General features: G+C 40.5%; 1 protein-coding gene across 3 annotated transcripts in view; it reads left to right on the top strand.

Moving 5' to 3' along the window:
• MMP16 (matrix metallopeptidase 16) overlaps positions 1-24,371 on the top strand; it is a 252,256-nt gene that overhangs the window by 138,876 nt on the left and 89,009 nt on the right. For all 3 annotated transcript variants that reach the window (XM_034763231.1, XM_034763230.1, XM_034763232.1), the window contains one exon: positions 12,350-12,654. In XM_034763231.1, coding sequence (XP_034619122.1) covers positions 12,350-12,654 — 305 coding nt within the window. The remainder of the gene's footprint in view (positions 1-12,349; positions 12,655-24,371) is intronic.

Genomic DNA, 24,371 nt, shown 5'->3' with positions numbered 1-24,371 from the left:
ATTTCTCAGTTCAGATGTGACACTCACTTCTCCCACCCTCCTTTCCTGCTAAGCAACCAGGGCCGGCTCTAGGCACCAGCAAAACAAGCTGGTGCTTGGGGCGGTACATTTTTAGGGGCGGCATGGCCGGCGCCAGAATGCCGCCCCTAAAAATGTGCCCCGGCCACCCTAGCTCACCTCCGCTGCTGCTGCCACAGCACGCGAAACAGCTGATTCGCGCACCGCTACTCGCCCTCCCTCCCAGGCTCTCAAACCTGGGAGGGAGGGGGAGATCCCGAGTGGCCGCGGCGCGAAGCTGCTCCCCCTCCCTCCCAGACTTGAGAGCCTGGGAAGGAGGGGGAGAAGCGGCACCCGCGCCGCGGCCACTCGGAGTCTCTCCCTCCCTCCCAGGCTCTCAAACCCTAGGGGGAGGGGGGGAGACTCCGAGTGGCCACAGAGCGGGCGCCGCTTCTCCCCCTGCCTCCCTCCCTCCTAGGCTTGAGAGCCTGGGGGGAGAAGGCAGGGCTGGGGATTTGGGGAAGGGGCGGAGTTGAGGCGGGGCCGGGGTAATTAAAGAACGGGGGAGGGGGCGGCCAAAATTGTTTTTGCTTTGGGTGGCAAAAATCCTAGAGCCGGCCCTGTAAGCAACATATAATACATTAGGTTTTTTGAGATATATAATTAAACAAACACACACACACAGCTTTTCCCTCTGAGTGGAGGAATGGACAGCCCACCACACGACAGATACGCCTCTGTTATATCAGGTGTCACCGAGCTGCAGTAGCGCATGGAAGCTCTCCGCCGCCCCACTGTCCAGAAGTGAGTGAGCAGGGCCGTAACAGAGGAGCTGCAGAGCTCCCTGCGCTACTGAAAGGCCAGTGACTCCTCAGTGATCCCTGCACCTGGCTGTGGTCCTGGTGGGGAAGAGCAGAGTCCTGGCCGGGACTCTCTGCCCTGCACTTTGAATCTGCAGGGATTCAGTGTCACTGGCCCTGTGACGATGCAGGGGGCCTCCTTCACCCGTGCTATCATGGGAGTGAGTGCGCAAGGCAGAGTAGAGATCCCGGCCAGGACTGTGAGAAGGAAGAGGATGTACCCCTGGCTGTATGAGAAGCCACCCTGCAGTTGAATGGATCCTGCCGTCTTGATTATCCAAACTCATCCGAATAAAATCCATGTCCCCCATGGTGTTCGGATAATCAGGAATATACTAGCAAAAGTTTCTAGTGTCTACTAGGCCTAAAATGCCACAGTGCTAGGCATAATATAAGAATCTGAATATCATAGAATAGTTATCAATTCCAATGTGCTGATTAAGCATAACTTCCCTTACCTTACAGCATATTGGTTGCCTAAAATGAAATTTACTAAAAGGTGATGTTTGCCCTTTTTGTATTACAGCGGTGCTAGCAATAGAGGATCCATTGTTTTATACCTCAGCACTAATAACCTGTTAATAAAGGGGTAGAATATATCCTGTATGCCCAGAAAGGTGATTAAATTACACAATGCTGTCAGTAAACTGTGAGCTATGGAAAAAGGCCTGATATCTGTACCTCCAAGAAGATCCATGCGTAACAGTCAATTAAGCTGATTATATTGTAGAAGAGCATAGCTAATTAAAAAAGAAAAAATGTTTCCTTTTTACCACATCTTTTTTTTTAAGTCAACTGATTTCCTCTAAAATTTACCTCCGTGGTGAAACACTAGTTCTCACTTCTTTAAAGATTATCTATGTCAGCAATCCTGAAATAATAAAATATTGGAACATAGATTCAATTTAAAAGTGTTATTCTTAAATTTTACAGATTTTAAACAAGCTAGTAAGTTACGAATTTCAGGGTTCTTAGAACGTCTGCTCAATAAAAGTATTTGTCTATAACATGTTTTGTTACTCTTGGGTTTGGATCCTGGAATCCTACCCTTTAATTGTTCCTTTCTTTCTCATTTTTAATAAGTTAAAAGAGTTAAAAGAGTTTAACGGAGAAGAAAAGGTAAAAGAATTATAGTCTCTGTCCAATATGGCAACATGGGTGTGAAATAGGAAAATCACAATCAGCATCTCTGATTTGGGTTTAATCAATTGATTCTATAACTGTGTGAATCAAGATCACACTTTACTTGAAAAAGGGTTTTAGGTTACAAAGAGTTATCAAAATGACACTAAAAGAAGCTTAAGCTAAAACTTATCCGAAACTAGTGACAGATTAATGAAGTAACTTGATGGAGAGTGTCTCTGGGGAAATAGTGGCATAAAATGAAATCTGTATTTGACCAGAGGCAATCCATTCATTTCAATAAGACAAGCAGTGAGACAGGAGAAGCAAAAAAAGGTATTCTGCTCAGTTTAGCTTTGATTGATGGCAGAACCAATGAGAAGATAAGGTTTTAACAAGTTATTCAGATTTAGCCCTTGTTTAAATTTCATTATAAGTTAACCTTTTCATATCAAGTATGAATCTAAAATTGGTTGATGACTTATGATGGATTGTTAAGTGGACTTTTTTACCCATTCAGACAAATGTCCCACACTGTTATCCTTCTGTGCTTTTCATTTCTTTAGAACAGAGTGTCCCAACCCATGCCATGCAGCTCTTAGAGGAGATCTGTGTTTGGGGGAGCTGTGGGCGGTGTCATGGGAAATCAAATAAAAATATAAATCTTTAGGGGAAAAATCAATAGATTTAAAATTATTTTTAAAAATGGATACCCCACCTCAGCCCTGTGTAACAGGTTTGTCAAAGCCGTGAGAACTCTAGCTAGTGATCCAGTGAGACCAGTACAGCAGGCCACTAGAGTCCCTGCTAATAAAGTATTAAATCTGTATACTGAATTTACCCTAGGTAAAGCAGTACAAACCCCATTAAAAACATCTATTTATTATGTACAATAGACACTACAAGTATCCATGCCCACAGATCATGATACAACATGTCATTGAGTTGGATCAATTGTGATAGCTTCACATGCACGCATCGTTCAGGCTTTGTTGGGACTCCCTTCTGGGCTTGAGTTGGTTCAGAAAGATGGATGATCATTTAATAAAAAACTCAGTGGCTATTGGCATACGGACAGTGGGAAACTATTTTAATGATAGCGAAGGAAGAAAAAGAAAATGCCAAAGTATGATGGCAAATATATGACATCTGGCTTTATGCTGACTGATTCCAAATCATCAAGTGAGATATGTCCTGAAGAGCTAGTTACCAAGAGTATGATGCCCCCAAATTTGCTGTGACATTTGGAAAACAAACATCTGTCACTGAAGGATGAAGATGTTCTTTCTTTTCTTTTCTTTTCTTTTTTCTGGGCAGGGGGGGAAGGAAGAAAACCTGAGACCTTTATAAAATCAACAAGATCCAATTACTCAGACTAGCAGTGTCAACATGAAAGCCCTTTAGACATGATATTTGATATCTGTAGAAATCATATAGCAATGAAAGGTCCATTTCACTGAAGGAAACCTTATTCTTTCATGGGCAAAAGACATGGATTCAGAAGTTCTAGTGCCTGAAGCAGGTAATAAATTGAAAATAGTGATTGTGTCAAAAAAGAACAACAACAACAAAACACTGAGTTCTTCCCTATTAGATGTATAAGAGACAAGGTGGGTGAGGTAATATCTTTTATTGGACCAACTTTTGCTGGTGAAAGAGACAAGGTTTTGAGCTACACAGAGCTCATTTTCACATCTGGGAAAGGTACTCAGAATATCACAGCTAAGTACAGGGTGGAACAGATTGTTTAGCATAAATAGCACATATTCTGAGAGACTATTCAAGATGAAATGGCCTGTTAACACCTCTCCAGTTATAGGACAAAAAAGGAGGGGTTAATGGTTTACAGATTGTTGTGACAAGCCATAAATCCAGTGTCTTTATTAAAACCATGTTTTTTAGTGTCTAGCAAAGCTATGAATGTAAGCCCCCATGCTCATCTTTTGAAGGTTTTGTGCAGGTTTCTTTTGAGGATGAGGCCTGAGAGCTCAGATATTGAATGATGGTTTTGTGAAAAGTGTTTGCTCATGGGTGCTTTTTATTATTTTTCTGTGTGAGTTCATTTGAGAGCATAGTGATTGTCTTGTTTTACCACATAGTTGTTATTGGGGCATTTACTGACTGGATGACGTACACCACATGTTCTGATAGGCATCTGTAGAACCTATGGATCTTGAAAGGTATGTTGTGGGGAGTGTTGATCATCATACCAGTGGAGATATGTCTGCAGGTTTTGCATCTGTTGTTATGGCAGGGTCTGGTACCACATTTCAGTTCATCTGACCTGGTCTGTGTGGAGCTTGCTTCTGAGTATGAGCTTGGTGAACTGGGGAGTTGATTGAAGGCCAGAAGAGGGGGCTTGGGAAAGATTTCTTTCAGCATATGGTCCCCATTGAGTATGGGTTATAATTTTTTAATGATACCACTGTGGGTTCTAGTGCTGAGTGCTAGGTGACAACTATGGGTGTGCGGTTGAAGGTCGTCCCCCCCCCCCCCCGTATTGAAGCAGGTTCTCTTGGGGTATTTGGGTGCCCCGTTCAATGATGTCTGAGAACAACTTCTTTCTAAACTGACAAAAAGTGACTATTTAATTTACCTGTTGGTCAAAAATTATGGGAACTGTGTATTTCCTCATTCTTTCCTCCTGTGGAACCTCTTTCATCAACAAGAAAGCCTCATCCATCACATGGAATTTTGACTGTGTTGATAATTGTGTCCCTCCTATGTGATTAAAGTTCCTATTTCCAATCTTCATAGTTATTTCTGATTTAGTTACAGTTACAAAATGTTACCAGCTCAAGGTTAGGATTAGAAGTTTCATAACTCTCTCCCCAGAACACTTCTTATTCTGGAAGGAGATTGCCAGGTCTGAATGTTTGGAAAACCCTGCTTTAAGAAGTATCCTCAGCACACTCTGGTGACATATAGTGTAACTGCTCCCCCACTGGCATATCCCTAACCACTGTTGCTCCTGCATCTGTAAGTTTGATACCTTGTGAATAAGGTTTCTTGTACCTCTATGTGTGTAGTTGTCAAAAGTCTCTCTCTTCTAGCGAGGGAAGGTGAGCAGTGGTTTTATACTTATAGCTTGGGTATTATGGGGCAGACCTTAGGCCTTTTCACTTCTTAATTTGCTATTTCAGTGACATGTTCAAAATGAAGTCTTTTAAGAGATTATCATTGTTTGCAGTGCAGTAACACCTAGACTGCAAGGGGTGGGGGCACCGTTGTACTAATGCAGTGAACGTATATAATGAACTTGTTGCTTCCAACAGGACAACAGTTTTCCCAGTTAGTTTATTTACCACTATAATACCTATAATGCAGACACATTTTTCCCAGGTCCCCTTCTGTTGTATATTTTAAGCAAGATTCTCAATAAGACTACTCTGGATCTACACCAGTGTAAATGAGATGAAAATCTGCCCCTTTTTAATCAGTCACAGATACATTTACTACTGTTACATACATTTTAAAATACACAATTATTATGGGAGCTTTCCAAAACACAGTAGATATTAAAGAAAACTTCAAAAGACATTCTATTATAAACAAATAGTTTATATTATTTTCTTCATATGCTACATGTTTAAATGTAATTCACCCTTCTGCGAGGCTGTTTTGGAAATTAAGAATGTCTTTTGTTCTAGTGTGTGAAGTGTATGTTGTGGAAGAGCCATAAATAATGGACTTTTCTTGAATTTGAAAGGCAGGATTTGGAGAATTATCAGAAGTATCTTGATAGCTAAAAGCCTGATGGAAAGGGTGCCTGAGGCTATTTAATCTTTGTGAAAGTGGCATAATACTTCAGTGACCTGCACAATTTGTTGTTTAGTAATCAGTGCCAGACCTGTGTAGAGTAATCACTATGAAATTAAAATGTGTAATATGTTAATACAATCTACCCCCCCTCCCTCATTCGTTTGGCCAGGCCGCCTTGCAATCCCACAGCGGAACCGAAGCCAGGAAGGAGGCCGAATAGACTGCACACCCTTATTAGGGCATAGTGCTTATCACAGGAAACTTATGAGGGATGTATTGGGGGGAGGGATAGTCCACTGTGTTGGGGGGAGGGATAGCTCAGTGGTTTGAGCATTGACTTGCTAAACCTAGGGTTATGAGTTCAATCCTTGAGGGTGCCACTTAGGGATCTGGGGCAAAATCAGTACTTAGTCCTGCTAGTGAAGGCAGGGGGCTGGACTCAATGACCCTTTGGGGTCTGTTCTAGGAGATAGGATATCTCCTTATATTATTATTATCCATAGTGTTACCACACAAAAAACGTTTCTGCAGTTTCCGCATTATATTGCCCTTCCTAATAAGGGGACAACAGTTGGGCCACTAAAAAAAACAATCAACGCGTGCCACATTTACTTCCAAAAGACTATATACTTAGTCGTTCCTGTATAGCAATTAGAGGTGGCCCAAAAATGAATTAACATCAATACCAGTCCAGGTCTGATCAACTTGGGCTTGACCCTTCCGCTCCCGAATCCAGCCTAGAGCATGCGTCGTGTAGCCGGCTCGAAGTCATAATGTATATGCTTTTCCATCTGGCTGTCGTTTGCATGGTCATAAGTAACTAGTCAACTGTTATTGCTTTATCTGTGGTTACTTTGTTTGTTACCCCCCATTGTGTTTAAAGTGGAAAAGGACTTTGATTGTTAATGTGTTTCCTTTCCCTTATCTTACTCGTTTAAATTCAGTAACATGGTACTTGTCAGTGTTTTAAATTTAGTTACCTAGTAATTGTAGTTGTTTAAAAATCAACTACATAGTATTGTAATAAGCTAATAAGAATTAAAAAAAATTAATTAACATTTTTATATAATCATCATCATATAATAAAATTAAGTTGTATTCATCTCTCCTTGTCCCGGGTCATTCAACTCAGTCCTTCACCGAGAACCCTCAGAGCACCACAAGCCCATTTTGGGTAGAACATAATATAGTACACAAAAAAGCTGTATTAAGATAACATTAAAGGCCTCACTCCAATCCACTTAGGCTAGGCATTTCAAAATTAAACTTTTCATTCTACACTTAACTTACACCACTGTGCCTAAGGTTTGTAATCTGTATGTCAAGGGAAATTCCACAGAGAACAGTGTGAATTGAGTGAAAATCTGACTTGCCAGCATTCTGAAGTATCATCTACCACCAGATCAATGTTGGTTCACTATTCTGCTAACACTATATTTCCTAAAAAGGTATTAGAAAATGTAGTTATAATATAGCATATGAATAGAAGTTGCTTCTTAAAACCGAAAGTCTTGGGCATTTAAAAAAAATGTTGGAGGTGCTGCTAGAAGCTCCATTGTTAAGGTTATTTTAAGATTTGCAGTTAAAGCAGGACCAAAATCTGTTTTTTAAAAACACTTTATGATTCTTCAGCAAATTGATACACTAATGGCTTGATCAAAAGCCCCCTCCACTTCACCTCCCCAACTGATTTGAACAGTCCTTGTTTCAGGCCCAAACACCTCAACACAGGACAATTTAATTTTCTATTAAGTTCTTTTGATCAATAATCTTTAAAGTGTAAAAAGCAAACCTTTTTCACAACATGCAAAAGTGCATTTCAGTGAAGTTCTGAAAAATGCTGCATATTCTTACAAAGGAAAACAACCTATACTTCAAAAAAAAATCGAAATATTAACAATTCTGGAAATTAGTAGTTGAAGGATTCAGTCAATTCCCCACCATCATATAATTCATCCTCACTCATTAGCTCACCTGCCATACAGCCCCCTCGAAGTTTAAATTTGCTCTCTAAAACTTACCACAACAGCAAATTGCTAGGAGATTTTAAATACCACTTCCTATTCAAGGGATTCATTTCCCATATCTTTAACAATAACATATAGTACAGTATTGTTCACTACAAAAAAATCTTAATATAGCCTTGATCTTGCAGTCAACTCTGCAAAGACCTAGGGAGCCACTCAGACAGAGCTAATTTCAGAATCAAGGTCTTTGTTAGTTGCTACAAGAAATAGTTAATATGATTAATAAATGCCAGTCAAGACGGTTTTATGAAAAATAGATCTTGTCAAACAAATCAGATTTCATTCCTTGAGGCGATTACAAATTTGGTTGATAAAGATAAGTGTGTAGCTGTAACATACTTAGACTTTTGTAAAGCATTTGACTTACTACCACATAACTTTCTGATTAAAAATTAGGACTACATGATATCAATAGAACACACTTTAAATGGATTGAGAACTTGCTAATTGACAGATCTCAAAAAGTAGTTGTCAATGGGGAATCACTATCGAATGGGGGTGTTTCTGTTGGGGTTTCGGAGGGGTTAGTACTGGGCCCGGTGCTAGTCATCATTTTGATCGGTGTTCTGGAAGTAAAAATAAAATCACTGCTGATAAAATTTGTGGATGACACAAAGATTGGTGCAGTGGTAAATAATGAGGACAGAGCAGTCCTACAAAACCATCTGTATCACTTAGTAAGCTGGCCCCATTCAAATAAAATGTGTTTCATACATCAAGGAACCAGGAATGTACACTATTCCTACAGAATGGGGGACTGTATCCTGCAAAGCAGTGTCTCTGAAAAGGATTTAGGGTCAGACAACTGAAGGCGAGCTCTCAGTGCAGTTCTGTGGCAAAAAAGGCTAAGGTGATCTATACATGTATAAACAGGTGAGTAGGAGTGGAGAGATGATTTTAACGCTGTATATGATGTTGAAGAGACCATAATGGAAGGTGCAAAGGCTGAGGTCTTGCATAACTGGCCGGGGTATATTGTTTCAAATAGTCCTTTGACACTCATAACACTTCCTAGGTTTACAGCAGTCACCTTTGAGGTTACATACCATTCCACAAGAATACATAAACATTTGCCAGGCAACCCTGGTAATTACAGGCCGGTAAGCCTAACTTCAGTACAGGCAAATTGGGTGAAACTATAGTAAAGAACAGAATTATCAGACACTTAGGCCTAGTGTACACTAAAAAGTTAGGTTGACCCAGCTGCATAACTCAGGGGTATGAAAAATCCACATCCCTGAGTTAAGTAGTTAAGCCAACCTAAGCCACACTGTAGACAGAACTAGGTCGACAGAAGAATTCTCTCATTGACCTAGCTACTACCTCTCGAGGAGTTGGATTACCTACAGTGAAGAGAGAACCCCTCCCATCAGTATAGGGAACGTCTGCAATGAAATGCTACCGCAGTGCAGCTGCTGTGCTGCTGCTGTGCTGCAGCTATGCCGCTGTAGCATTTCAAGTGTAGACAAGCTATAGTTGAACATGATTTGTTAGGGAAGAGGCAACACAGTTTTTGTAAAGGGAAATCATGCCTCACCAATATATTAGAATTCTTTATGGGGTCAACAAGCATCTGGGCAAGGGTGATCCAGTTGCTATAGTGTACTTGGACTTTCAGAAAGCCTTTGACAAGGCCCCATATCAAAGACTCTTACGCAAAATAAGCAATCATGGAATAAGACAGATCTCATGGATCAGTAACTGACTGTTGTCCAGCATATTCATAAATGATCTGGAAAAGAAGGTAAACAGCGAGGTGACAAAGTTTGCAGATGATACAAAATTACTCAAAATAGTTAAGTCCAAAGCTGACTGTGAAGAATTACAAAGAGATCTCAGCAAACTAGGTTACTGGGCAACAGAATGGCAGAAGAAATTCATTGATGATAAATGCAAAGTAATGCACATTGGAACATTATAATCCCAAATATACATACAAAATGACAGGATCTAATTTAGCTTTTCAGACTCAAGAAAGAGATCTTGGAATCATGGTGGAAAGTTCTCTGAAAACATTTGCTCAATGGGCAGCCTCAGTCAAAAAAGCTAACAGAATGTTAGGAATCATTTGGAAAAGGATAGATAATAATATCATAATGCCACTATATAAATCCATGGTATGCCCATATATTTAATACTGCATGCAGTTCTGATCACCTCAAAATATATATATTAGAATTGGAAAAAGAGAAGGGCAACAAAAATGATTAAGGGCAACAAAAATGATTAACAGTATGGAGCTGCTTCCATAAGAGGAGAGGTTAAAAAAGATGAGTACTGTTCAGCTTGGAAAAGAGACAACTAAAGGGGGATCTGATAGAGGTCTATAAAATCATGAATGATGAGAAGAAGGTGAATAAGGAAGTGTTATTTAGCCCTTCACATAACACACAAACCAAGGATCACCCAATGAAATTAATAGGCAGCAGTTTTAAAACAAAAATAATGGAGTAATTTTTCACAGAGTGCACAACTTGTGGAACTCATTGCCAGGGGATGTTGTGAAGGCCAAAAGTATAACTGTGTTCAAAAAAGAAATAAGTTCATGGAGGATGGGTCCATCAATGTCTATTAGCCAAGATGCTCAGGGATGCAACCCTCTGCTCTGGGTGTCCCTAAATCTCTGACTGCTAAAATCTGGGACAGGATGACAGGGGATGGATCACTCGATAACTGCCTTGTCCTGTTCACTCCCTTAGAAACATCTGGCACTGTCCACTGTCAGGAGACAGGATACTGGGCTATATGGACCATTGGTCTGACCTAGTATGTCCATTCTTATGTTCTTACAATGAACTCATGACACTTAAACTTAAATCAATAAGTTTTGTCCAGTATATTTCAGGAAACTGCCATATCTGTCACTCAAATTGAAAAGTGGTGGTTTCTCCATTTCTTGATGTTTTCAAATGAAGCTTGCATGCCTTTCTGGAAGATGCAAAGACAAGTTACTGGGTACAATACATTTGTAACTGGGTGAAATATAATGGGCTGTGATATGCACAAGGTCAGACTGGATGATCATCTGGTCCCGTAAACTCTATGAACATATGAGTTTAGAAAACAGAAACTTGAAAGATCTACATACACTTGCTTAAACACAACACATCATAAAATCAGACACATTTCATAATACCAAAGACAGATCTTTCCAGTTTTATTCATAAAATATTTTTCTTCTCCATTAATACATCACACTGAGAACTTATATAACTCAACTTAATGTACTCTGAAACAGTATTTCTTTTAAAATCTTTGCTGCACATTTAATAAACCACATGTCAGATCAACAGTATTCATCCAAATGCAATAGTTCCAGTACAGACACAAAAAAGGGGGGAAAGTAAGGCTTGAATGGCTGGTATATATCAGGTACAAATGTTTTCTGAATAGCAGTGGGGAACTGGATTGATTCCAAATTGATTAGTTTGGGACTCTGTGTGTGTGTGTTTATTAATTTTAAATACGTATTTTTGGTAAAGATTCCATTGTAGCCAGGGGTACGGAGGCTGGCTTTGGCTCCCGGAAGGGGAGGGGCCTCAGGGAGAAGGGGCAGGGCTGAGGGGGTCAACCTCCCCCAGCCAACCCATCTGCGCTGCCTGGCCCCTGCCGCCTGGGGCTCCGGTAGCGCTTTAAAAGCGTCCAGGGCTCTGCAACTACGTTAATGCACTGCCGTGGCAGCGGTTTAACGTGGGCTGTGTACGGGGCGGTATTGGCTTCTTACCGGTATGCTGTATCGGCCCATACCGGCCCACTTTCACTCCTGGTTGTAGCATACTTTCCACCATCGCTCATTTTAATCAACATTGTTTGTGAATTCTGTACATTTCTCATGGAAATTAAGATGGAGTACTTGCTTTTGATGAAATAGCTTAGAACAAATGGTCTTGTAACATTACGGATTCCTGAAGTAGTTCAAACTTTTCTGTCAAATGATTCTTCCCGTGGACTGTTTAATTTAACAGAAGGTCACTGTGTGCTTAATAAGACAGCAAAAGGACATCTTAACCTGTAATGAAATGGAAAAAAAATGTTTCTAATTAGGAATTAGTTGTGTAGTTCTGAATGTAGCAAGAATTGTTTTTAGGGCCTTTTAAGTTCTGGTTGGTGGGCACAGTATGGTATTATTCTGTTGTTAATTGTAACCACTAAGAAATTAAAATCTCATTTAAATTGGGAACATTTGCAGTTTTTGATCAGAATGACATGCAGTCCTTTGGCTGAGCTTGATTCTAATTGTGTTCCAAGAGAGAAATGGCCAGTGGTTGATTAATCCAGTTACCCCACTGTTAAGCATTTTTTTCTTCATAAAATATTTTAATGATCTTAGAATAAGAATTCTGTACCGCTGAGAATCAAATAACTAACCCATAATGAGATCTAACATAAAAGACTGCACAGATTAATGCAATAATTTCTCACCTATTTATTTAAAGCTATTTTTCCTCTGAGGACATAATGCCTTACCAGCACTGTATATGTCCGTGCCTGCAGTAATCAGAGTAAAATGAACGTGAGTTGTGTCACTGTGCACTCTATCTGATTAATTTGCTTGTGTGTTTGTTTGTTTGTTTGTTTCAGCATAAAGAACGTCACTCCAAAAGTAGGTGATGCCGAAACCCGCAAAGCCATTCGCCGTGCCTTTGATGTGTGGCAGAATGTAACTCCTCTGACATTTGAAGAAGTTCCTTACATTGAATTAGAAAATGGCAAGAGGGATGTGGATATTACAATCATTTTTGCATCAGGTTTTCATGGAGACAGTTCTCCCTTTGACGGGGAGGGAGGATTTTTGGCCCATGCTTACTTCCCTGGGCCAGGAATTGGGGGAGACACTCATTTTGACTCAGACGAGCCATGGACTTTGGGAAATCCTAATCATGATGGTAAGAACAGATTTCAGTTTAAAAATAGTGAATTCAAGTGTGGTGTGCATTTCCACAATAAGAAAACAATTTCCATACTATCCTGGGGCACGGAAGGACCTGCTGGTGTTTCACTAATTCCACATTAGTGTGGAAATATGTCAATCAATATGTGGTCTGTTAGGGATCTTCGACATGAAACGATTTTTTGTAAATGTAAGTTACATAATTGTTGTTTCTCTTTGGAGATAGATGAAATTCCTTGTAGGAGCTACTGAGTTCATCCAACCATTGAATTATTTATGTAATGTACCCTTCATGTGCATTTTGTTTACCATATTATCTTTAATTAGGTTGAGGAAAAATTGAACATTTAGTAACAGGGATATTATGACACAAAAACATCAGTTAACAACAGTGACCAATAGCTAATTAGGACCTACAACTTGGTCTGCTATTTTTTGCCATGGTGATGCCATGGCTTGGTGCAAAATCAACCCTTGATTTGCCATTTTAGGAATATAGTTCCTTTATCCCAGTGTCTACAGATCCATTCTTGAAATTCAAACTGGCAGTGCTTGAATACTTCATAAGCAGCTGATAACCATTTAATTCTGCCTGATTAGTTGGGATGACTCATCAAATTAAGCTTTGTTAGTTTATTATAAGATTTAGTTAATTGGATGGGTAAACCGGCTTCTTGCAAGAAGCCTGGATTAAAGTTGGCCACAGGTTATTAAGATAATGAATTTAGTTGTCTTCACTAGGACCTCTATCACACATGAGGGAGGGGTTGGACAAAGTATCTTTAGAAATCTTTATTTTGTCTGCAGAAAAAAATTAAATATCTGCTGAACTGACGTGATAGATCCATTAACTCAGAAGAAAAAATTAAAATCAGCAATTAAGAACACACACATAATGCTGCTCAGTTTGATGGGAATTTCTGGCTTTCATTTTTTTCCTCGGGGATTTTCCAAGTCAGAGCCTCAGTTTATTGTTAAACACCATTTTCACTTAGGTGCTAGCAACAAGGCTTTAAGTTATTATTTCATTACTATAGATATAGGGTATGGTAACACTTCTAATGGTGCAGTTCTTTCAGTGTAGGAGGCTCACTGAGACAGCAATGCATTGATCTAGATTGTGAAGTCCTTAACTAACAGAATGTCTACCAGAAACTTCATTTATATGTTGAATGAAATCATAAATTCTTGACAATGCAGTAAAATCTGTGTGATTGTATTGCTTGTATTTTACCCCCTTTATAACTTAAAATCTCTGCTCAGAACAGACAGAGTTCAGTTAGGTGGAGTTAATAGTAAAGCTGTTGCAGATTCAAATTAAAATATTGCATATACCAGTGGTTCTCACCCAGGGGTCCGAGATCCCCTGGGGGGCCATGAGCAGATTTCAGGGGTTCCGCCAAGCATGGTTGGCATCAGGCTTGCTAGGGCCCAGGGCAGAAAGCCAAAGCACCACCACATGGGACTGCAGCCTGAGTTCCACCACCAGGAACTGAAGCCTGAGAAACTTAGCTTTGTGGTGCCCCCTGTGGCATGGAGACCCAGGCAATTGCCCTACTTGCTACCCCCTAATGGCGGCCCTGGCTTTTATATGCAGAAAAACAGTTGTTATGGCACAGGTGGGCCATGGAGTTTTTATAGCATGTTGTGGGGGCCTCAGAAAGAAAAAGGTTGAGAATCCTTGGTATATACAGATTTTACTGAGGAAACTGCACAGAACCTCCTATTGTGTGCTTCCTTTTAGTCATCAATTTAGGCCCCCAAAAAAATCTGAGGATTGATATGCACTTGAAAGTTATTTTGGATTAAAGCAAAATGTGAATTTTAAGAGCAATTGCTGTGCCTGTAGTTTAATCCCATCAGGAAAAGACACTCTTATTCTTGAATAAGAGTGTCCACATGGGGTCTGTTGCTGAATGACTGTTGTGGGATAGTGGTTAATATCCCTATGTAGACAAACTCTAAGACTTTTTAAGAGATACATTTCAGTAAGGAGAAAAGAGTGGGAGAGGACTGGAGAGCAAAGGGTTAGCAGAGGTGTGTGAATCCTATCCCTAAAAAGAAGTTTCTTATACAAATTAATACTTTGACCACTTAGAGGGGAAGATCTTGGCATCTGTATCAAGGCTAAACTATTATACCATGGCAGGTATCACTGAAAATTAATATACTTATTATATTATCCATTCACAATTTGCATTTTCTACAGTTAATATCCCGTGTGCTTTGTGTATCCATTTATATTTAAGGAGGGGATATTCCTGTTAAAATGGAACATACTGTCAGGAACAAAACTGGCTGGTGATGTTAACCAGGATTCCACAGTATTGTGAGAAATGAAAGAGACAATTCTCTTAGAAAAATAAGAATACTTCCAAATTTTGGAGACTGCTGGATTGGTTGTTGAGGGTGATATATAATGAAGTCTGAATACCTTGCCAGAACTCAGTGTCAGTGCGCTGAAAGGCAGAGGGGTGCAAAGCATATTCATCATAGATAACCTTTATATTTTTAAGATTCACTGCTTATATAGCAGTTCTTGTATCATGTAGTACAGTCATTATCTAGTATAGTCTATATCATTTAAAAATCTAGTAAAAGAGCAGAGAACGTCAGTGACAGATATTAAAAAAAAATCTACCCCCAAAATGCTGCAAATATTACTTAGCTAAATGAGTTTTTCTCTCTCTCCTGTTCTACTGCTCTAGAGTGGTTTGGAAAAAAACCAGAACAGCTTGGTTATTTAGCAAAAATGCTAATCAGGGACCCTCTTGATAAGTACCAGGCTCATTTTCCACAGTATATTGCGCTGCTAATGAAGGCAATTTGAATTCTGTCTACCTCAAAAGAGAGAAACAACTTCTTGGAGTGCTAGTAAAACCTTAATACATTGTTATGCTGTTTTCGATAAATTTTGTTTGGGTTACCCCTACTTTTGAAGCTCTTGAGTTAATGCAAAAACAACAAGAAAAATCAAGTTTTGTTAGAAACCAAAACCTGACCCGAAGGAAACGTGCAAATTAGTTCTTTGCGCAAGCCCTCTGATTGTGGTTATATTCTAATGTTACTTTATACTGATTGTCACAATCATGTTTTTTTTCCTTTAATGTCCTGGTGTTTTGAGTTTTCTCATTATGCTCTCTTTGTATGGGTTTATTAATGTCATGGTCTGAAATGACACATCCAAAGGAATATGACTTTCCTGTATTTTAGTGCTGCTTATCTCCATTCTTACCATAGTAGTATATTTAGGGTTACCATACATCCGGTTTTTCCCGGACATGTCCGGCGTTTTGGTAACCAAACTCCTGTCCGGGGGGAATTGCCAAAAAGCTGAACATGTCTGGGAAAAATACCGCCGGCCGGGCACTTCCCCTCCCGCGGCTGCTGTGTGCCTCCCCTGACTCTTCGGCTTTGTTTAAAGCCGAGCTGCCCGAGCGCTACTGGCTTCGGGCAGCCTCCATGCCTCCGGACCCTGAGCCGCCAGCCGGGCACTTCCCCTCCCGGGCTCCGGGGGCGCAGGGTCCAGAGGCATGGGGGCTGCCCGAAGCCCGAGCGCTACCGGCTTCACGGTTTGCCCTGCGTCCCCGGCTGGGCGCTTCCCCTCCCGGGCTCCAGCTGCACTAGGGAAGCGCCGGCCAGGGGCGCAGGGTCTGGGGGCTGCCTGGCAAACTGTGAAACCGGTAGCGCTGGGGCAGCCCTTTTCACGTGGCTGGGAGGGAGGAGGGGGAGTTAGGGTGGGGACTTTGGGGGAAGGGGCGGGGAATGGGTGGAGTTGGGGCTGGGAAGGGGCGGAGTTGGGGCGGGGCCGGGGGTGGGAAAGGGGCGGGGCCAGGGCCCCGTGGAGTGTCCTCTTTTTTATTTTTTAAATATGGTAACGCTAGTATATTGCTATGGACCACAAAGCTATCAAGTCGCATATGTTGTGTGGAGAACTGCACTCTCACCCTCCCCATACCTGCATTCTGAAGAAAGAATAGGAGAGACTCGTGGAGCAAATGGGCTTTCCACTTAGACAAAGTCCTCCTCTCTCATAACTCACCAGTCGCTGTGTCTCTAAGACCATTTGTTTCTATGGGGCAATGCATTTGTGGAACAGATGGTAAGGGAGAGGAATGGGAACAAGAGCAGTGTGTGTGTGTGTGTGTGTGTGTGTGTGTGTGGAGAGCCAAGAGGGGAGGGCAGGAAGAGCCCAGGGTAGAGAGATGAAGGTCTGTATATTTTATATATTGGACTGTCTCCTTCTCCACCCATCCTTCATGTGTCACTTGTTATTTTAGGCTTCAATTCTTCCAGGTGTTCCATGTGAGTGGGCCCTTTCATACAGGTGCCCCATTTACTTCTGGTGTCTCTCTGTACAGTATCAGATCAGGGCCTTAGATTTCTATAAGTTTTCTGGGCTGAAAGTGACTCCATATATGTCTATTCCACACCTAGTGTAATGGGGCCCTAATCCTAATTAAACAGATGCTTTATTTAAATTTGTTTTAAAAAAAGAAATATAAATTTTTCGAGCTGTCAGCTAGTGAGAGATGGATCATTTTTATGACTCCTTGCCATTTAGATGCTATATATTACCTGCTTTTCCTAATGGAAAGTTTAGATACTGGACAATGGGTCCAAACCCAGAAAAAGACCTTTTCCAGAGTGTGGCACTGTTAGGGAAATATGGTATCATCAAAATCCCCAACAAGAGCCTATCTCAGAGAATTCATCTAATTATACAAATATCAAATTGTAGTCATAAAATTTAAAGTCACAAGACAAGAAAAAGAGCTGCCTTTAGAACTAAATTTTCCTGCTGCTGTCAGAAAAATCCTCTACAGTGCACTGCTTCCCATATTTATAGATTCATAGAAATGTAGGGTTGGAAGGGACCCCAAGAGGTCATCTAGTGGGTTTCCCTCCACCCTAATGTGAGTCAGGAACAATAAACCTAGACCACCACTGACAGATGGTTTGTCCAACCTGTTCTTAAAAGCCTCCAGTGATGGGGATTCCACAACCTCCCTAGGAGGCCTATACCAGAGCTTAACTATCCTTACAATTAGAAAGTCTTTTTTCCTAACATCTAACCTAAATCTCCCTTATTGCCAATTAAGCCAGTTACTTCTTGTCCTCCTTCTGTGGACATGGAGCACAATGGAGAATTGGTCACCGTCCTCTTTAACAGCCCTTAATACATTTGAAGACTGTTATCTGTCTTCACATTGAAACTGAAGATCACATATTTCTTGTTGGATTTCTTGTTTCTTGTGACAAGGCTCTCCAGCAAAACATCTTAATCTGGTCACTGTTAAATCCGTAGATTGGATGTTTTTGATGCACTGTGAGCGACAATAAATCAACACTATTGAGGTGGCAGGAGATAGTTGAGCCACTGAAGAGCCAATTCTGTAGTAGCTCTGCTGTATTCGAGAGTCACAAAGCCCCCTATTCCTTCCACACCTCTGTAGTGCACTATTCTATGATATTTCAATACATTGATAAGGTCATACAAAACAAATGCTATGCCTGAGACACAGGAGATTTCATGTCCTTAAGATATAGAAGAGTTAAGTTCTGTTCACCTACATTGTGCTGTCTTTGTAAGTGAGGGTCAGACAGTCTTTATAAATCTGTACCAAACATTTACTTAAAATTCTGAATTTGTCCCTCTTGTAAGTTTACAAATAGCAAAATAAATTTTAAAAAAGAAGAGTGCATTTATGCAGTGGCACAACTTAGGACAGAGACCCACCTCTCAACTTTACTCAGTTAAGAGAATAAAATACATTGGCCAAAGTAGTACTGAGAGTGCAAGTAGCTCAGTCTTTCTCTAGACAAACACACACACACACACACTTGGAATAATGCAAATATTTTAAAATATTTCCATTAATCATCTCCAGATATTATTTGCAATGGTTACTAGGCTTGATTTCACTATCTAGGGCCCACAGTGACAAAAAGTCGTTTGAAGGTAGAGGGATGTAGTGATCCAGGAACCGTTAAGTGCAGCCCAGAATGTGGGAGATGCTGGAGTAGTGGTTGGGTCAGGAGCATAACCAGGACATACAAGAAATACGTTGGTTCAGCACATATTGTAGGTAGCCTCTTCTGATGGGGCTTTCATGGAAAGCCTGACATATAATTAATGCTTCCATACCTCTTAGAGCCTCCAGGGCTAGGGGGTTGTAGTTAGAGGTAGAATTCCTTGACTCAATTCTAATTTGAAAAGAGACAGAGACAAATACTTAATGGATCATGGACCTTTTGCCCTTTCAAAGAAGGAAGACTAGAGGGTCTGAACTAAATGTTCCAGAGTTATGGAAGCTCTTAGGGACCAGCTCCATCTGTTTAGGAATCTATGGGGTTGAATCACCACAATTCTCTTGATAACCTTCAAAGATTACTTGCTGGATCAAGTTCCTGTAGCTTCCTAATATTCTCTGGCACCCCTTCTAACCCATCAAAGGCAGATTCTAACTACTGAGTTCTATTTGAAGGTTCATCTTGGTAGATGGTGACAGGGAAAGAAAGAGAAATTGTGATAAATCTTGGCAGTTGTTGGTTACTGCTGCCTGTCTATTGGAGGAAAGAGAAACTATTGCCATCAGTCTGTCTTGATGACTAAGATGCAGAAATAGCAGTTATAGGTAACAGATTCTGTGTATTTAAAATCATTGCAAAAAAAGAATTTGAAATATTCTTGACAGTTAACAGTGTGTCGGTTCCTCTTCCTTACTATTCCCTTGCATCTTTTTCTCATCTTTTTTCCATCTATCTCTTTTCTACCTTGATTGCATGTTGTATTGTTAAACATAATTCCTATTAAATAGGACAGGTTCTTAGGTAAAATCCTAAAGATAAATGTAAGCTAAAGAGAGATGAGATGTTTATAGATCAGGACATCACGGATAAAGACTTACACACCATAAAACTTTTAATAAAGAAACTTAAATTAGAAATGCCTTTCTGGATACAATCCCATCACTAATTCACATTATCTTACATTTTCTGCCTTTTTAATTTATAGCTTTCCTCTCTTCACCAATGTGAATAAAAGCCTCTAACTTTCAAACATAGACTTTGTCTATACTAGAAAAGTTGCACTGGTTTAACTAAGTTTATTTCAAATTGATCTAGTTGCACTGGTTCATGTCCCTAATGTAGATGCACTTAAACCATTTTAAATCTTTGTTGAAATCAGTTTAGTCTGCTTTGGTACATTGCCTAATTTATTTAAACCAATTTAAGTGCATACACTTTACAGATGTGGACCAGTGTAACTAGATCAATTTTAAATTGGTCTAGTCACCCAATGGTAGCTATTTAATATAAACAAGGCCTTAGAAACCTTGCTCTGGGAAAACAGGGAAACCTTCCCTTCCTGTACTTTGTAATCTGAGCAGTGTTAGACAACAAGGTATAGTACTTAAAATGTCAGTTGCTGCCTGGAGAACTGTCTACATTAGCACTCCTACTGTTGGTAGCAATGATGGGAAACTGCAGGCAAAAGCAGAGCGCAGACCCCCTCAAATCTCTGCTTAGATCTATATAGTGGGTCTCAGCTCTCTTAGTCTGGGCTCCCTGTATGCAGTTCACACCTGTGAAAAAACAGAATCTTGGAGTCAAAGTTGAATATGTGGTTCTGAGGAAATTTTTTTGGCCCTATTGCAGACTCACCAGTACCAGGACTGCAGAAGTTCTGCAGAAGTCAGCTCATCCTTCAAGATACAGCTAGGATTCTGAGAAGTAGTGACAGTGAAAACTTTTAAAATAGTAACAGAAGATAAGCAATAGATGTTTTGCTAACTGTTTGCATTGAAATCCAAGGAAAATATGTTCGCAATGGGCTTGCATTAGAAGAGAACATTTGCAATCTATATGTACGTAAAGTTTGTCCTATGGGAAAACCTTTGCAGAGATTAGGTTATTCCTCGTTAACTATTTAGTTCCCTGAAAAATTATTGATCTTTTGCAAACTATTAGCAACAAAAATGAGTTGCCTATGCACATGGTTTGTAGATTCCCAAGCAAAGGTTTTTCAGACATGATGTAAATACAATGTCAAGTGAAACATACTTAGAATCTATTTAGTACCTAGACTGCACTCACTCAGTTTGCCCTGGGTAGTTTGCTAGCAGCCAGGTGAAATTGATGAAAATCCTGATCTCTGAACTGCAGAGATCAGCTTCTAGTAAATTTCACTTTGCTGCGAGCGTGGTTGACACAGTGGTGCGTATATGTGCTGCTGGAAACACAAACTAGTGGAGTAGAAAAAGAAGTCTCTTGAGGGAGCTTTCTGTCTCAGTAGTGTTCATGTCATGTGCAATGTTCAGTTATAATAAGAGCCAGGACCTCAGGTTAAAAGAAACTCTAAATTACAGTATCTACATTCCTGCCATTTCATATAGTATGCTGCTCTTACTTAATTGGTCCTTTTCTATATAGTTTTTATACCATGCTTAGCAGCATAGTATCTGAGCATCTTCCAGTAATGCATTAAGCTATGTGACTAACATCTGTCAAGAGTTTGTTCTCTCATCCTCTCCCCAGAGGGAGAGGTGTGTGCAGTGGAGTGCTTTGTTTTAGGTTTTTGTTTTGATTATATACATACATGCACCTTGCTATATATTTGTTAGAAAAGGCAAGATCAGAAAAATGTACCGTACACTTAGAGCAGAAGGTGTATTTGGTGTAATACTAGACTATTGATGATTCTGTACAAATATGAAAAACACAAACCTGGCTATTACAGTAATGACATTTGATGATGATGATGCCAATCTAATATTTCAAAGGGCTGCTTACTAACAGAAAAATGACTTTGGAAGTTGCAGATGAAATGAGGGAATTGCTAGTTCTTTTCTCTTCATACCTTTTCCCAAAAAATCACCTCTTCTTATCCTGCAGATAGTCACTATCCAATTCCTTCAAAGTTTTAAACCCTTCATGCCATGAGACAATATTTTCTATTGCTAAAATTCATTTTTGGCAATAGATGCACCCAGAGGAGATGGAACACCCACTGCATGATGGAAATGCAAATGCAAATCAGTCTCTCACACAGCAACTGTAAGTTCTGTTGATGCACCCTCATAGAGTAATCTATCCACAAGGCTCCTGAGTCTCCCCTTGACTGGATTTTCCTACACATTGTGAACACAGCCTCCATTTATTCAGTGTCCAAATACCTTAAGATCTAGCTTGAAACGGTGACTCTGAAGTGTTCAGTGTCTGCTGCATAAAATTCCTCCTTGAGAGTATTACCACTGGGATATAAAGCTATGCTTGAGAACAGAAACACCACTTCAGCCATTCAAGCGATGGAAAACTTGTTAAAAAAAATTACGCTGGTTGGTTTGTGAGGACTCAGTCATTAGGCATAAGTCTGTACAGTCAGGAGAAGAGGATCTGTCTGCTAGACTCTATTTACTGTCAGGAAGCCAGAGGATGGAAAATATTAAGAGTTGGCAAGGTATGAGCTCATTTTTATTGATTTTTTTTTCTTTCATGGAGCACTCTTCCAGCTTTGAGAAAAGTGCTTTTGTTTACATGTCATTTAAAAAAAAAATCTGTTAAACACCAGCAGTCAGCGAAGGCAGAGTCTTGTGGATGAATCTAGCACAGTATTCTAGATGTTTAGTTAGTTGGCTGCTTTTAATGTATCCCAGGGTCTGTCAATGTGCAACATCATATGCCTTGTTCCCTTCTTGGTCTAAAATGGAACATGACGGGACTTAGGTGGAATCTTTAATAATATAATTAAAGCAATAAAAAGGTAAACTGCTCAGGTGATCTCACACTAAGCATTTAGCCTTTTTAGCAGCCAGATGGTATTTATGCTGATGCTTAATTGCCAAACAGAGATTGTCACTATCAGGGCAATGCACCAGAAAGGTAGAGAGACCTGACCCAACACTCTGAATGTTCTTTCTATTCTCTTTGGGCAGATAACATAATTTTTCCAAAGACTTCTTTGTCCCATAATTGGATGCACGATAGGGAAAGTGAGACTTCACCATCCTGCCTTGTCAAACTCTGTATTTTATTTAATCATATGATAATATCTAGAAAAGTGAAAAAAATGTATTTGGAATGTTTGGTAAATCAAATTTTTGGTTGAATCCAACTACATTTCTATCATTTGTTTGCTTTTCTCCAAAAATGTGTGTGACTGATTTTTTCTTGAAAAAACATTGGGGAAGGGGATTTTATTCATGCAAATAAGACTGTTTTGAATGAATGAGCATATGTGATGTAAACAAGTATTTTCATGAATATATTCATGATCTTATGTGGCCCTATACATACCCACAATTACTGTGTGAGAATGTAACAAGAGAAAATTGAATGTAAAATCTACTATATGCTGTTGTCATCAGCATGGCCTCTGAGCAGACTGAGCAGCCCCCATATTGATCTCTGGCTAGGTCTTTAAGGTGGTCTGTATGGAGAGGACAATCTACTATACTGCCTGTAAATAAAGCCAGCTTGTATCATACCTCTCCCTCAGTCATGAAGGACCTAGCTAATTTGAAATATGGGTCTATGTACAGGACAGAGGCAAATACAGTGCCCAAGCTAAGATGAAAAAGGAAAGGAAATGATTAAAATGTTGTAACATTTTCTAGCTCTCCTCACCTCTCTGTCTTGTGAAAGTGCTCCCCATTTTTTCACAGTCAACATCTCAATATTTTCTTCAGTGTTGCTCCTGTTTGCATCCACTCAGGGAATAAAAAGGTATGTCATGTGATCTAGGGGACCAATCACATAGACCAGTTGCCAGATTTTGAATTTCAGATACCTGAAGAGTTACTAGTAGGGTTGCCAATTTTGGTTGAACATATTCCTGGAGATTTCCTCACATGACATAATCTTTAATTAAAGATAAATCTTTAATTCCTGGAGACTCCAGGCCAACCCTGTAGGATTTGCAACCCTAATTACTAGCTAAGGAAAGCTTGTGAAAGACCCAGATAAGTTGCTAAGAACAGTTCCTCTATAATTACAACAAATTCATAACAATCATGATCAGTTCACAACTAAAAGACATGATACATAAATTGTTTAAAATGAATGGTTCAGGCAGCTCTACTAGTAACTAAAAGCTCGTTTAATCCAATGGGAGGGGACAAAGAAGGGAGAAACTATCTCTAGGAATCCCCAGATTGTTTCATTGGGGGGGAAGTGTCATTTGTTCCCAGGGCCGGTGCTACCATTAAGGTGAACTGGGCGGTTGCCTAGAGCGCCAAGATTTGGGGGCGCCAAAAAGAGGTGCCCCCAATTTTTTTTTACAGCATTCCTCCCTGAGCGCGCGGTCACCGGTCCACTTCTCCTGCCTCCCAGGCTTGCGGCGCCAATCAGCTGTTTGGTGACACAAGCCTGGGAGGAGAATTAGAGCGGGGACGGCGTGCTCAGGGAGGAGGCGGAGCAGAGGTGACCTGGGGTGGGGTGGGGAGGTGCCGCACAGCTCCCCGGGCTGGGGAGGGTGCCTCAGGGCGGGGGCGGGAAATCTGCTGCAGGGCTCCACACCCCAGCTCACCTCTGCTACGCCCCTTCCACAAGCACGCCATTGCTGCTCCACTTCTCCCGCCTCCCAGGCTTATGGCGCCAATCAGTTGTTTGGTGACGCAAGCCTGGGAGAAGAATTAGAGCGGAGGCGGCATGCTCGGGGAGGAGGCAGAGCAGAGGTGAACTGGGGTGGGGAGCTCCCGCACGGCTCCC

Source organism: Trachemys scripta, chromosome 2 (genome assembly GCF_013100865.1).
Source record: "Trachemys scripta elegans isolate TJP31775 chromosome 2, CAS_Tse_1.0, whole genome shotgun sequence".
In the NCBI taxonomy this organism is placed as follows: Eukaryota; Metazoa; Chordata; order Testudines; family Emydidae; genus Trachemys; species Trachemys scripta.
The sequence above is the reverse complement of the archived record's forward strand: the minus strand, read 5'-3'. Positions and strand labels throughout refer to the sequence as shown.